The 15,419-nt window shown below is 39.9% G+C and overlaps 2 protein-coding genes across 6 annotated transcripts; both read left to right on the forward strand.

Moving 5' to 3' along the window:
* The first annotated feature begins 2,512 nt into the window (after window positions 1-2,512).
* Window positions 2,513-5,408, forward strand: cfap300 (cilia and flagella associated protein 300). The gene is made up of 7 exons (XM_016228682.1): window positions 2,513-2,843; window positions 4,000-4,081; window positions 4,173-4,245; window positions 4,360-4,517; window positions 4,626-4,798; window positions 5,042-5,108; window positions 5,197-5,408. Exons 1-7 carry the CDS (start codon window positions 2,734-2,736, stop codon window positions 5,323-5,325), a joined length of 792 nt encoding a protein of 263 aa, XP_016084168.1. The 5' UTR covers window positions 2,513-2,733; the 3' UTR covers window positions 5,326-5,408.
* A 1,869-nt stretch (window positions 5,409-7,277) lies between these two features.
* On the forward strand, window positions 7,278-15,365 carry LOC107548174 (baculoviral IAP repeat-containing protein 2-like). 5 transcript variants are annotated; one of them, XM_016228750.1, is made up of 10 exons: window positions 9,453-9,494; window positions 9,662-9,753; window positions 12,467-13,471; window positions 13,567-13,666; window positions 13,743-13,821; window positions 13,908-13,956; window positions 14,094-14,336; window positions 14,420-14,674; window positions 14,929-14,970; window positions 15,114-15,365. In XM_016228750.1, the coding sequence occupies exons 1-10, from the start codon at window positions 9,475-9,477 to the stop codon at window positions 15,305-15,307; spliced, it is 2,079 nt and encodes a 692-aa protein (XP_016084236.1). In that variant the 5' UTR covers window positions 9,453-9,474; the 3' UTR covers window positions 15,308-15,365. The 5 variants fall into 5 exon arrangements, with proteins under 5 accessions (XP_016084239.1, XP_016084236.1, XP_016084235.1 ...); XM_016228749.1 differs by lacking the exons at window positions 9,453-9,494; window positions 9,662-9,753 and adding exons at window positions 9,861-9,902; window positions 10,062-10,153; XM_016228753.1 differs by lacking the exons at window positions 9,453-9,494; window positions 9,662-9,753 and adding an exon at window positions 7,278-7,370 and having other exon boundaries at window positions 11,908-13,471; window positions 15,114-15,364.
* Window positions 15,366-15,419: the final 54 nt, after the last annotated feature.

Consider the following 15,419-nt stretch of genomic DNA (forward strand, 5'->3'; position numbering starts at 1 on the left):
TGGCAGGCGACACAATGACACTATAGACACAGTCCGTGTCACTAGTTAAAATAGCTTATTTCTCTGGATTTAAACATTCTTCGAATCATTTGGGATAATGTAAGTACACAAGTCAGCAAAATATATAACACTGTTCTAGTGGTTTTTGGATATTTTAATAAAAAAATCTCTAAAAAAAATCAAAATATTGTGCCTTTAAATAGAACCTGTCTGACAAAGTGAAGCATGCTTGAAGAGCAACACATCATGCAGCGATCTAAAGAAATTCACAGATGAGAAACAAAATAGTTGACATCAGTCTGGAAAGGGTTATAAAGCCATTTCTAAGGCTTTGGGACTCCAGTGAACCATGGTCAGAACCATTATCCACAAATGGAGAAATTGATTATCCCCAAGATTTTTGGGCAAATATTCTGTGGACTGATGCGACAAAAGTTTAAATTTTTAGAAGGTGTGTGTCCCGTTACATCTGGCGTAAAACCAACACAGCACTTCATAAAAAGAACATCATACCAACAGTCAAACATGGTGGTGGTAGTGTGATGATCTGGGGCTGCTTTGCAGCTTCAGGACCTGGACAACTTGCCATAATTGATGGAACCATGAATTCTGCACTTTATCAGAAAATCCTGAAGGTGAATGTCCGGACATTAGTTTGTGACCTCAAGCTCAAGTGCACTTGGGTTATGCAGCAGGACAATGATCCCAAACACACCAGCAAGTCCACCTCTGAATGGCTCAAGAAAAACAATATTAAGGTTTTGGAGTGGCCAAGTCAAAGTCCGGACTTAAATCCGATTGGGATGCTTAAACAGTCCATTCATGCTCTGAAACCCTCCAATGTGGCTGAATTAAAACAATTCTGCAAAGAGGAGTGAGCCAAAATTCCTCCACAGCGATGTGAAAGATTCATTGCCAGTTATCACAAACACTTGATTGCAGTTGTTGCTGCCAAGGGTGGCAGCGGACTTAAATCCGATTGGGATGCTTAAACAGTCCATTCATGCTCTGAAACCCTCCAATGTGGCTGAATTAAAACAATTCTGCAAAGAGGAGTGAGCCAAAATTCCTCCACAGCGATGTGAAAGATTCATTGCCAGTTATCACAAACACTTGATTGCAGTTGTTGCTGCCAAGGGTGGCAGAACCAGTTATTAGATTTAGGGGGCAATTACTTTTTCAAGTAGTGCCAGGTAGGTTTGGACAGCTTTTTTCACTTAATAAATGAAATCACCATTTAAAAACTGCATTTTGTATTACCTTGCATTATCTTTGTGTAATATTAAAATTTGTTTAATAATCTGAATCTTTTAAGCGTGACAAATATGCAAAAAATAAAGTAAAAAACAGGAAGGGGGACAAAAACCTTTTCACGGCACTGTAACTAAAGATAACGCTCCGGTTACTATCGTAACCTCGGTTCCCTGAGAGCAGAGGGGAGAGCGCACGTACCCGTGGGCCTCCGCCCCATCCACGTGGGAAAAAATGGCCTGTGTGGCAGAGTGAACGCGCGGTGATTGGGGCGCAGACCATGTTTTTACCAGCTCCTCGTGTACATCGGGGAAAAAGGGGACCGACGTCCTCGAGTCAGCTTTCCGGGTGGACCTGAAATACCAGGAGTCAAGCGTACTCCTGACAGGCTCCTCTGGAGGACTCCAGGTAAGCTCCAACTCCTGGACAGCCCTTGCCAGAACCCTCATGAGCTCCTCCTGGAGGTCTGGGGGCCCCATGCTGTCCGGCTGATCGGACTCCGATCCCGCCCAATCCTCCCTCTCCGAGGCCGAGATGGACATCGAGTCATCCCCCTCCTCCTGGCTAAAGGATACAAACTCCGCGATGTTGGAAGGAGGGTGGAAGCAGTCCTCGGGGAGTGAGACCGGGGAACAGGGTGACCGTTGGGGTTGGTGGAGCGACAAGACGATGCTCCCGTCACCGGGAGGGCCCACCAGCGGCACGCTGGCGGCAGTGGGCCTCATCCCGAATAGGCCGCGAGCCACATCGCGGCGGGTCCGGAGCATGCGGGCCGGAAGGTCCGCACAATGCCTGCAGTTGGACTCGTCCAGCGCCGCCTCGGCGTGGGCCAGGCCCAGGCAGGCGACGCAGTAGTCGTGCTGATCCGGCGGCTCTATCGGTCCCGCGCAGATCTTGCAGATTGTTGCCATAGTGAATTCAACAGGTGAAGTAGAAGATTCTGACGTAATTGTCGCGTGCACCGCATTTTATACTGCCGCTTGAGCTCGTCAGTATTTGCATGCGGTTTGCATACTTCGTGTCAATTGGCCAGTCATTTGGACTGACGGGAGCCAATAGGACTTCAGGAAAGGTTGGAAGGGAAGGAGTTCCCATAATGGAGAAATATCTCCGTGATGTCTCATGAAAGCTCGAGAGGGAACTATTGGCGTCCACACCAGCGGACGATATCGTCTGTTTATTCTGAAGCGCATGCTCGGCTGCCGCTTTAAATTGACTCTGATTAGATGTCAATGTTCATCAGCTGGAAAAAATCATTCTGAAAGTGATTCCAAAGATACCGTTTCTCTGTGCCTTTATCGTTATTCCTGTGGTGTGAATTCTGCTAGTCTTTAATACTGAGAACGATTTTTAAAAGGATATCTTTACCGTTATCTTTAGTTACCGTCCTTGGAGCGAACAGGCCTTCTGCTCCCGCGTCATTTTGCACCGTGAGCGCGACGGCCTTTAGTTGTCATGGTAACCATGTAAACAACAGGTAACATGGCGGAAGAGAAACTTGCGTTTGAGCAAGGGTTCACCTTCAATTTGCTTTCTACCAAAAAATTCACGTTACGGCAAGATCCTAAGATATCAAGACTCCTGATGAAATGGTAAGACTATGCTCTATAGGTGCAACTTTACTGAATTCAATGACAATCTGTTGAGTTACCGGTGAAACGAGGCGCATCATTAATGTGGTGCCAAATCAACATATTTCTGCTTAATACAGTGTGGTGATTCTCGACAATATTTTATTAATTCAAGTGTAAGACATTGGAAATGCAATACCGAGACTTTATGAATTAATGCGCAGGAAAACTGATGAATTTGGAAAAGAAACTGATGAATATTGTTGTTTTTTATTGTTGTTATATTTCTATTGCTGTACTATATTCTATTTAATTTTATTGTCTATTTTTATTTTTGTATTTTATTCCACTTTACCTATTTATTATCGTTTTGCCGGTGTGTGTCTGTATTATGCACCTTTTCTGCATTGGATACAATGTCTGTCACCATTTTCTGTCACCAATACAAATTCCATACTTGCCAATAAAACTCATTCTGATTGTGATTATGAAATGAAAAGATGATGCATAAGTGTCTGCATCCATAAAACACATTAACTAGAAATGTGAAAATTATATTAGCATTAACTGAAATTCAATTTAAAATTGATTTGTGATGCTATATAAAACATGGCTGCTATCCAAATATCAAACAAATAAGAGCAGAGCAGTAAATAACAATGCCATGAAAAATTACCCCCCAAAAAAACATCAAATAAAAACCCCTTGAACAAATGGATGTCTCGCAAAATATATCCATTTTACATCTGCAGCTTATTTTTTTCACTGCATCTCTATAAGACATGTGGAAACATTATTCACTCCTAATTAGTCAATGCAATGTGTTTAAAAGACAGATAAGATGTTCCAAAATCAACCCCATAACATTGAGGGGGAATCCCAAATGAATAGATTCTTGTAAAGCTGTTTTGATTTCTGACCTATTTGCATGTCAGCCAAATATGTCACTAGATTCTTTAGGTAGTTTCCTGTGGAGAATTTCACTGAGAGGTGGTAAAATGTTGTTGATTACTTAAGTTACTCATTACTGGTATTTTATCAGCTTTTAAAGGTTTTTTTTTAAGGGGGGGGGGGTGTATTTATGCTGCTTTATCGTAGCATTCATACGATAAAAATGACATAAGATTACAATTACAAGATTCAGTTACCAATTCTAAAATTCATCATTGCCTTTTAGGTCCATGCTGGGTCGAATTAATATCCAGGCCTTCAACTTTGACCAATCTTTCCAGTCTTATAGAAGCAATGACTTTGCTTGGGTAAATATTCACACATGAACTTCAACTTTCTTTGTCACAGCAACATTAAACAGTATACGTCAACATTATTATAATTATTATATTTTTTCAGAGTTTCTTTCAAGATCCATGTGTGAAGAACAATTTAAAGGTACTTGATACTGCTGGATCATGGACACTACTGGGTATGTTAATACTTCTGATGATAAGGCATATTGCTATTTGAATTCATTTATAATGTTTTATGTCATTTTAGTTTATATCTGAAAAATGGCTCATGGCTTTTTACCCATTCACAGGTAGAGACATCAGACATGTAAATGTTGAAGTTGTCCCATGCACAAAGGTGTCAGTTGATATATTCAATCCAATTTACTCAAATGGAATTTTGCGTCCATCTGGCCACATTGTCAAATGTTACCATGAAATATACCCAGACTTTGATGAGTTAAGGATGGTATGGATAGTTACATCATTCACTATTATCAGTGATGCTCTCAAACATGGCTGATAGCAGTATCAAAATGTTTGTTTAACCTCTGTTGTTTGGCATGCTCTCTGACAGCTTTTGCTTGAAGAAGATTCTAACAACTATCATATAATCAGTCCAAGTGATCGTCAGGAGTTTCTGTTTAGACTGTTCAAGCATATGGTCTTAGGTGGTGAACTTTGCCAATGTGAGGATGTCATCGATCCCTACGTTGAGACAGCAAAAATGATGTACAAAGACTTGGTCAGGTGAGATTTTTACAGACATTATGTTCCATTTTAACATTTCACATGAATGTGGGACCAAAATAAGTAAACTTGAGTACACATTAATGTGGAATTTTTTTTAATGGAGTAATATCATATAGGATATACACATTTTTTTTAATTTAGATTTTTAACACATGACCGCTTTACCATTTCACCAAGATACCCGAACAAATGTATGGTTGGTTGTCATATGAAAAATTCTCATTCATATGTCTTTTACAGCGTTCAGAAGGATCGAGATACAAAAGAGATCACGGTGGTCACAACAATCTTGAAAGTTTCTGCTCATGTATGTAACTTATTTCTTGTGCACCATTATCCTTAAAGATGCAGCATTCCTTATTAATTATGTTAACATTGCTTTTTTTGTTTATTAGGATCACAGTGGATTATGCTACCCATCTGCAACAGAAAATGAGCAGACATTTGCTTACCTCTGTATTGATCCATTCAAAAGGCATGTGTATGTTCTATACCATTCATTTGGTATAGGGGACTTTAAATGAAGGGCCCTAGATCTCATAAAAACACTGAGACATTATTATTATTATTAGGAACTACAACCTTTAATTTATGTTAATCAAGTGATGGGAGAACATTAATTAAATGAATAGTTAAACCTAAAATGAAAAACTTCCAAGAATAAGAATATAATGTAGCAATTCTGTAAATACATTTGGAATGTAGCGTCATGCTTGAAACATTAATTTCAAGTGATTATTTTAAGAGATTGAATTTAGATTTTTTCTTTATAAGTTTCATACATGCTAATAAACCTTTACACAATCATAGACTTGAGAAACAACTAATTTATCAAATCTATCATACCTGTCATTGAGGAGCACATGGGAAAGTGTGGGGGGGCGTTAAACGTGGTGGGGTTGTCTTCCTCCCTACCTGTAGATGTTTCGTATGGTTCGTTTTAGTCATCAGTCAGATTTAAAGCGAAGCAAATATTTATTGATCATACGTTCTAATTGTGAATGCTGACCTTTTGTTTGTATGCGTTTTGTGTACGCACGATGGCAAGAATCGCGGAACGAACCAAAATGAGGGGGGGGGGGGGGGTGGGGGGGGGGGGGGGGGGGGGTTGCAGAACTAATTTTACTATTAACAGTAGGCTACCAATGGTATTAATTAGATGCTACATATATTAGCCTATGTATTTTTAAGCTATGATTATCCCACGATTCTGAAAACAAAACATGTTTCAAACATAAAGCTTTATTTTTCTAGCCCATGTCAATTGTTCAACAGAAGGTAGACTTAATGAACAAACTGCATTTCCACAATTCCCTGTGCCTGATGTAAAAACAGTTATAGCCTATACATATCTATGAATATTTCGCGGTTTAAATTTAGCGCTAAAAACGTTTACTGCCTTTGTCGGGAAGAGAAAAACGGAGGTAAATATGAAACGGAGTCCATTTTTATTTGTAATAAAGAACTAGTAGGAGTTAGGACATTGGATGGGTTCTTCTCAAAGGCTGCATGACTCGGCGGCTACGTCATCAAATGTCGCTGAGACTTAGTTTCGAGTGGGCGGAGCATAAATGAAAAGTGATTAGTCAGATACAAGATTCAGTTGATGCATTCAAATGATAACAACAGACACAGTTCGCAGCTACAGCACAGCAAACTGAAATCAATACAGCTAGCTGAAGTTTGCTGTGCTTCATCCTAACATTACACAAAGACTGCCTGCAATCATTCAGTCATGGACGACTGAACAAAACGTTAAAAAACATCAACTGTTACGAAATGATCAACAAATGTAGTTTAAACATAAGTTTGCGCAACGCTGAAAATATTAGGCTACGTTACCGGTTTTGGAATACTCCATTAATCCTGCTGAGATATGCGGAGCGTTAACTAAAATTCTCAGTTCCATCCGCATGTCTGTGAAACTCATCAATATTCAGACAGAACATTTCAGAAACGGAAAATCTGGTAACACTGTCAATCGGAAGGCAGCTTCGTTTCGCGTCCTTCATTCAGCTGGATTTGAAGGATCCTTCTGTCACCCACAATCCACATTCTAATTCACCAAAATAAACGGACGAAAAACGAGTCAGTGAGCTTGTCTGAATTTATTATGAAATCTAAGACAACAATTATGTTTTCGTACATGAAAGCAAAGTTTTGTTGTCAATTACTAACACTAAACTGCCAAAAAAAGTAAGCCACTGGGAGACTGTAGACGGCTGTGATTCATTAGCCTACATTAATAGAAAGCCAAATATAAAGATTTGTAATACAAAGTATTTTTCCAAAATGACGGTTTATTATTTGTAGGCTATTTTAGCGTGTAATGCCGCGGAGGACTCTAGCCTGCAAGCCTCTGAAGGACTGAACTAGGAAGTGCAGCCTTTGTTTGAGACGCACACTTTTATACATGTGTACGGGCTGGAGGCGGCTTGTTGGAAAGTCCCGCAGTTTCCGTTTTGCGACATCATTCACTTGAAATTCAACAGTACACAGTCAAATTCACGTTATGACTACTGACTAGAGCAAGAGTTTGCTGTTGATTCTTCTGCCATCGTTTTAGCTGGTGAGTAGCCTAAAGCGATATCAGTGGAGTATGTCCACTCAAGTGTGGGTTAAGTTCAAACGTTTTTTTGAGATTTCTTTTAGTTTTGTAGTTGATTATGATATGAGTGGGACAGGATATAGTATATCATCATTACAGATCAATCAATACTTTCAATTTTTAAATTGCACACTTTAATGGGTAAATTAATTTATCAGAGACAGAAATTTAACAAACACACACACACTTTTTGGCTTTTATTTGTGCACGTAACTTGACTCGATCTGTGGAATGGGTGGTAGATGTTAGTGATGGGAGAAACAAACCTTTTCGAAGCTTCGAATAAATTGAACCAATTGCTTCGCAAAATGATTCCCTGTTTCGAAGCGCTCGAAACACCATGGCGTTTACTGAATTCACGTGACTTTTGGGGCCCCCAGAGATCTGTTTTATTAGTAGTAACAGTAGTAGTAGTAATGTAATAGAAATTATAAATGTATCTACCAAAGAGTTACAAATAAAAAAAAATTACGACTTATTTCTGCATTTCCGTTAAAATGATCTCCCCCCATTCACTGCATGGTTTCGTCCCGTCCTACGTAGCCTAGAGTCACTGAGTGAGATCAGATGGTAAACTGTCAAATTAGAGATGTCTTCGAGTTCGAGGGGAGGGGAGGGGAGGGGAGGGCAACCCGAGCCGGACGATTTGGTCAGTTGCACTTTTAAACACATTTTAGTTTTGCTATAGAAAATCTACAAATTCATACTCTGATTACATAGAGCAGCAGCAGGAAGCACGTGCGGTTGTCATGGCAACCAGATACACTGCACGCAAATTATGGCTATGCTTCTATTTTGCCAAACTAAACTTAGCAATAAACACATTAAAAATAATACTTTAGCTGGGTTTCCACAGGCAGGGCCACAATTATCTACGTGTATAAAGCTAAAGATTTTTGGGTTAAGGTTCATAATGTAGAACATTTTTAACACTGTGTGCTGTATGTGCATAGGTAGCTAGCAAACAAGGAATACAGCTGTTAAGCTAATAGTCACATTTAGCTGAGTAAGATCATGATTGAGAAATGTTGGATACTGCTGGAAATGCTGCGATGGGGTATCCTATTTATTATTTTAGGATATGACTTATGACAACTTTTTTTGTTTGCCCCAGTGAAGCATTTCTATTAGTAATATAGCTGATTAAGTAGTCAAACTCATTCCATATCAGCAGAATAGTGTGGTACAGAAAGTCTATGTCCATAAAACAGGTTCTGATTGAATTATGATACTGATATCTAATGGTCAAAAGCAATAGCAAAAGTAATAGTTCAATATTATTCAATTGCAGACAAAGATTTTGAATAGCTAGTTTGGCTTGTACACTATATTGCCAAAAGTATTGGGACACCCCTTTCTAATGAACAGGTTATAAAGTTTATAACTCGCATTGTTTATATTATCATATTAATTAAAATCACAGCACTATACATACATGCACACTGGAGACCTTTTACCACATATGGCTGCATCCAGATATTATTTAATAACGCCTGAAGTAATTCATCCAGTAGCTTTTTTTCTCCGTGACAAGAAAAGCAGACCACTCTTGTTAGCAGTTGCACTAAACATTAGTCGGGGAGGAGCTCTGGGAGGAGCTGAGTAAATTTAGTCTCACGTCACACAACAGCACATTCGACTAGGAGCAGGTACAATTCAGATATCTTCAAATATAGTTGTGACTAGTCGAAACTGAATTAGAGATATCTCGAATTACCTTTGCGTATGTGTGACGCCCTATTGAAGATATCCATGACGGCATTACAGATATCTCAAATGGAGTTTTGACCAGTCATAAAGTATTTAGAGATATCTCTAATCCGATTTCTTACTAGTGCAATTATAATTGCAGATATCTCTAATTGTCATTGTGACTAGTCGAATTATAATTATGACTCGTCAAAATACAATTGTTCCTATCTTAAATGATATTTATGGATAGTCAAAACAAACTTTTAAATGCTAAAACGGCTTGCCATAGTTTTATTGAATAATGACATTACTGGTTGAGCTTCACGTCCACGCGGTGATATGTGGGATTGACACGGAGTTCTGCGGTCGACAAATGCGACTTCCGGAGCATTCGTAATGAAAAGCACCTCTCTCTCTCTCTCTCTCTCTCTCTCTCTCTCTCACACACACACACACACAATATATAAAAATAAAAATATGACTACTGCCTGACAGACTATCTAAGAAGAAAATTATAAATATCTAACCATGACATTTGTTGCACTTTAAATTCGTGACAGTTACTGTGTGATGTCATTTCCGCTTCTCGCTCTCAGTCTCAGAAGAAAGGACATTTTGTGCGGAGCAAAATCCACTTTTGTTCTTAGTATTGGTGAGTCGGTCTGTTTGGTTTTTTTTTTAACTCTCCATGCCATAGTTTTATTGAATAATGACATTACTGGTTGAGCTTCACGTCCACGCGGTGATATGTGGGATTGACACGGAGTTCTGCGGTCGACAAATGCGACTTCCGGAGCATTCGTAATGAAAAGCACCTCTCTCTCTCTCTCTCTCTCTCTCTCTCTCTCACACACACACAATATATAAAAATAAAAATATGACTACTGCCTGACAGACTATCTAAGAAGAAAATTATAAATATCTAACCATGATATTTGTTGCACTTTAAATTCGTGACAGTTACTGTGTGATGTCATTTCCGCTTCTCGCTCTCAGTCTCAGAAGAAAGGACATTTTGTGCGGAGCAAAATCCACTTTTGTTCTTAGTATTGGTGAGTCGGTCTGTTTTTTTTTTTTTAACTCTCCGTTGGTCAAAATCAAGATTTGATTACCTTTGTAGTGTTGTATGGATTGTTTTTGGCCTTTAAACAGAATTACTGGTTGTCTGGTATTATACCATAGTCTTCGATGAAATGGCAGCTTCACGTAAAGAGGCGATCTGTGTGCTGCTGCCGTGATGTCCCTGCGGTTGCCCACTCGTAAAACATGCGGTCTGTTTGTAGGTAGAAATTACTCATATAAATGTTTTTTGTGTTTCAAATGGAATATTTCAAAGATCACAAATACCAGAAGAAGGAGTGGCAAAGGGTAGAAACCACTGATCTATTATCGAGAACATTATATAGATCAGTGGTAGAAACTCAAGCATTTCCAAACAGTCTTCATCATCCAACAAATACGACTTACAAGGCTGTTTTGTTTTAACATAAAACCATATGTTCTGATAAAAGCTCAGTGTTTTAAGTTATTTGAGTTAAGAAAATGAAACCAGAGGGACCGCCTATTATTAGTTGTAATATTTCAATTGGTTGGAGAGACTGCTCACTGCAGTCTGCAGAACACAAGATCCAGGGGGCGAGGTTGGATCCAGATCCAACTCCTCCCACCTTAGGTATACCTAAACCTACCATCTCCACCCCCTAGATGTGGATCCAACCCCGCCCCTTGTATCTTTGTTCTGCAGTGAGGGGCTACTGGAGTCAATGGCTGGAGCTCGATGTCCAGTTTCCTCTACTCTACCCATCAAGTCCACAGAGGTGGAGCTTGACTAGGTCAAGGTCCACCTCTTACATTAAGAGAGTGCAAGCTGGATGTCATTTGGCTTTGCAGTGAGCACCACTTGATTGGTTGGAGGAACAAGGAAAAGCTCTTATGACAACTCGGCTGTTTCATAATTGGTCAGACTCATCCATATTAACTATGGTGTGTTTGTTTATTATATAACACCTTTAGTCCTACTAATTCTCACAAATGTTTTTATAACAATAAAAACATATTTGCTTGTAATCTAGTGTTATATTGTGTCATGTTAATCAAAATTAAACTGCTAAAAATATAAGTGCTACTTTATTAGTATTTAATACAGTCTTGTCTTGAACTTTGTTTTTGTATTAACAACCAATTCTGGTTACTACTTGTAAAATTCAGATGTCTGGTTATCGGAGAAATATGACATTTAATTGCAGTTGAAGCAGAATAAATGCTGAATGTCAAATGCCGCTTTGACTATTGGCAAGAAGTGTGCTGTGGGGCTTACCCCTTTTACGCACCTCTGTCTGAGCCCACACTGAGGCGAGCTCCGCAGTAGTAATGTTGCTTTGACTGTCTGGTAGAAGAAGACAGTCAAATTATGTCTCAAAGGTGTGGGCTGAGGAAGACAGTAAACGGAGTAAAGGCTCATTTGAGACAGGGCCTCAGTGTGTGCTTGGCAGAAGTGCACATCGAGGGCATAAATGGTTTTTCTGTAACCTGAAATGACAAATGGGACACTCTGTGATCCACAAGTGCACATGAATGGTGCCATCTGGGACGGGTCCGACTCCGAAGTTGAACACACAATTTCACAATAAGGAAAGAAAAGATTATCACAACTTCTGTTTCATGCTTTAACGTATTATACATTTTCGTTTATGATTTGCAGAACTGTTGAAAGTTAACTGTACACTTTATGTATTTTATGCTGGGAAAAGGAAGACATTCATTTAGACCTGTAAATTAATCATGTGGTTCTGTGTGTTGTTTTCAGGTTCCTTCATTAAAGGGAAAGGAAGCACATACCTCCTACATCGACCTTTTATCTGTTCAAGAGTTCATTTAATTTTTTCAATAAGATTATGTGTTCTGTCATGGACGACTAGACACCCGTCATGGGGTATCCAGCAGAGAGAAAGGCTTGAAGGGGCACACCATGTGGTCATATTTTTTTTTTTAGTGTTTTTATGTTGGATTTCATATTGACTATATGTTAAGGTCCAAAGAAACCACCATTTGACATTTAAAAATGTATTTTGGTCAGTGTAGTTGCGGTGTATTTTTTAGTGATCCAGGATGAGCTTCCAAGAGCTGCCATGGAGGAATCGCATAACATCTTGTTCATCTAACCAAGCTGTTTGTTTGATGTGGCTTGTTTTATGCATCACATTATGTTAATGCAGTTTTAGTTCAGGGCACATGTCACCAGTTCTGTGAAGAAACCCTTCTGTTGTGTAATTGAGTCATGTTGTACGGACATGGATAAGGAGGATTTTTTTTTTTTTTGTAAGGGGTTAGATGTTTGTGTAATCTTGTTTGTCTTGTTCACACAGTTCATCCTCTGGACACACAGAGGGTATTCAAGCCTTTCTCTTTGCTGGACACCCCTTTCCCTTTCCCCAACTTTTTTGAAATGGAAATTATACAAAACAGTGCTTTCCTGAGGGGTTTGTGTCGCAATAGCGCACCTGCAGATTTACAGTATGATAATTCATCAGAACTCTTTCGTATATCCACATATGCTAAGTTCCCCACCACTGCGCCAGTGACGGAGAGGAGTCTCGCTCGAGCAGGCTTTTATTACACCGGAGTTGGTGACCGTGTCCAGTGTTTCCGCTGCAATGTGACAACCGACAACTGGCAGTCCGGTGACTGGCCTGCCGAGCGCCACAAACAGCTGTCTCCCAACTGCAGCTTCATTCAGAGTTTACCCGCCACCGCAAACCTCCTGTCGTCCTCCCACTCAGCCTTTTCCCCACTTCGCAACGTAGCCATCCTGCAGCTGTCCGCCCCTGCAACCACAGGAGTGTCGACCACTGCGGCATCATCTTCAGGCCAAACGGAGGACCAGGTGGGTTACCTAAATATGGGATTCAGCAACCTGCCACCCTCCAGTCCCATTTCCTCCCGTGGAGTAGAGGATATGTCTCACCAGAGAACGCTGGCTTGTTACAATCCCAGTATGCGTCGGGAACAGGAGCGCCTTGACACGTTTCAGAATTGGACTCTTGCTACAGTAACTCCAGCTGAGCTCGCCAAAGCTGGTTTCTACTACCTTGACCAGGGCGACAGGGTGGCTTGCTTCAGTTGTGGCGGCCAGCTTAGCAACTGGGAACCAGGAGACCGGGCGGTATCTGAGCACCAGAGGCATTACCCCAACTGCCGCTTTGTTCGAGGTGACCGCGCAGATAACGTACCGTTATCTGGTGGCGGCCTTTCAAATGTATCCAACTCATCAATGCAGCAGTGTGAAGAACGGCTGCTCACGTTTGTCAACTGGCCCTCAAGAATACCTGTTCGACCAGACCAATTGGCTAAAGCTGGGTTTTACTATGTTGGTAAGAGTCTTGATGACATTACAAGTCATTCAAGGTTTAACTATAGTGCTTAGATCCTCATGATTAGGATTACTTATTTCTGTTTGTTTTGGTAGGTCGTAATGATGACGTCAAGTGCTTTTGTTGTGATGGTGGACTCAGATGTTGGGAGTCTGGTGATGATCCATGGGTAGAACATGCTAAGTGGTTTCCAAGGTAAAAAAAAGTGGCATAATTTTCTGTCCCATGATGATATTATGTGAATATTAATTATGCATGCATGTTCTTCTAGATGTGAATACCTGTTGCAAGAAAAGGGCCAAGAATTTGTTAATCAGATTCAAGCAAGGTTTCCAAGACTATTTGAACAGGTATGTTAAAAATGCTGGTGTCATTTGTTATTCAAACGTTACAATGCACACTGATGGATATCTTACCTAGTTTACATGTTTTACAGCTTTTGACAAATGGAGACAGCAACTCAAGAGAATTTGTTGATCCACCTGGTAAGTTTTTTTTATTGCGTTGACCTTCATGTGATGCTAATTTCCTTTACATTTAGTCAGTGTTTTGTATTCATTAATTTTAGTCAAGTTTACTCTGACTAAAGTAGATTAAATGCGATTTTTTAAAAACCGTTTAGTTGTACACCTGGGTCCTGGGGAAGAACGTTCAGAAGATGCAGTGATGATGAACAATCCCGTGGTGAAGTCTGCGTTAGAGATGGGATTCGAACGTAGCCTGGTGAAGCAAACAGTCCAGAGCAAAATTCTTACAAGTGGAGAGAATTACAAAACCGTTCAAGAATTGGTTTCTGATTTACTAAGTGCAGAAGATGAGAAGAGAGAGGAGGAGCGAGAGCTTCTTGCTGAGGAGATGGCTTCAGGTATTTCTACAAAATGTATTTTCTGTCTAATGATTCAAGAGTTTGACTCGACTGAATCTAAAACTCATTGCGTTTCTTCACAGATGGTTTTACTTTCCTTAAGAAACATCATGCTGCTTTGACACAGCGTATAAAAAGCGTCCAGAGCTTAATGGATCATCTTCTGGAGGTGAATGTCATCTCACAGAAAGAGTATGACACTATTCGTAACTGCACTTCAGTCAAGCAGCAGACAGGGCAGCTCATTGATTTAGTCCTGTCGAAAGGAAACGCCGCGGCAGAGGTTTTCCGCAACTGGATCAAGAAGAATGATGTGTACCTGCTGAGAGAATTGATGGGTATGTAATATATGAATCGGATATAAGTGTCTGTACATTTTCAGTGTTACATGTTGTTAGTCTGTGTTAGTGTGAAACTGCACGGCCAGTAGATAGGAACACTTGAATCGCTTAAATAAATAAATTTAAAAAAAAAAGGTGATGCCTTTTGTAAAGATCCTAAAATGAGCAGGGACAAATCCACAACAAACAGAATCACTACATAATATTGACAACCAATTTTTATTTTTTTTTTGTTCTTACTGCAATTTCAGCCCAGACAAATGAAGCTGCATCACCGAGTCAAGATCTTTCAGGTATATTCAAACATGAGAAAAGGTTTTCTTTTGATTTTGCCCCTTTTTATCTCTAGCCATCACACTAAGGAAATCAGTTAGATCCCACTCTGAAACAGTGTGAGTTTGTATAAAGTGATTGACTCTTTCCATCATGTTCACAGATTTGCCTATGGAGGAACAGTTGAGGAGACTTCAAGAGGAGCGCACATGCAAAGTTTGCATGGACAAGGAGGTCAACATTGTCTTCATCCCCTGTGGTCACTTAGTGGTGTGCAAAGAGTGTGCGCCTTCTTTACGCAAGTGCCCCATATGTAGAGGATTGGTCAAAGGCACAGTCCGTACTTTCCTATCATAAAATAAACCCTTTGACAAGTAACAAAAAAACAAAAACAAACTTACAATAAAAACAAAGCAGAACAAATGTCTGATGCTTGATCTTTTTAATTCATTAACATCTCGTCTACAAC

The sequence above is a fragment of the Sinocyclocheilus grahami genome, unplaced genomic scaffold (genome assembly GCF_001515645.1).
Source record: "Sinocyclocheilus grahami isolate Dianchi unplaced genomic scaffold, SAMN03320097.WGS_v1.1 scaffold344.1, whole genome shotgun sequence".
Lineage (NCBI taxonomy): Eukaryota > Metazoa > Chordata > Actinopteri > Cypriniformes > Cyprinidae > Sinocyclocheilus > Sinocyclocheilus grahami.

Bases quoted from the DNA above. Each gene is read 5' to 3' on its own strand.
- cfap300 (XM_016228682.1), top strand. From the start codon at position 2,734: ATGGCGGAAGAGAAACTTGCGTTTGAGCAAGGGTTCACCTTCAATTTG. The intron at 2,844-3,999 runs GTAAGACTATGC...ATTGCCTTTTAG, and splicing joins TCAAGACTCCTGATGAAATG to GTCCATGCTGGGTCGAATTA. The intron at 4,082-4,172 runs GTAAATATTCAC...ATATTTTTTCAG, and splicing joins GAAGCAATGACTTTGCTTGG to AGTTTCTTTCAAGATCCATG.
- LOC107548174 (XM_016228750.1), top strand. From the start codon at position 9,475: ATGCGACTTCCGGAGCATTC. The intron at 9,754-12,466 runs GTGAGTCGGTCT...TTGTTCACACAG, and splicing joins CACTTTTGTTCTTAGTATTG to TTCATCCTCTGGACACACAG. The intron at 14,675-14,928 runs GTATGTAATATA...CTGCAATTTCAG, and splicing joins CCTGCTGAGAGAATTGATGG to CCCAGACAAATGAAGCTGCA.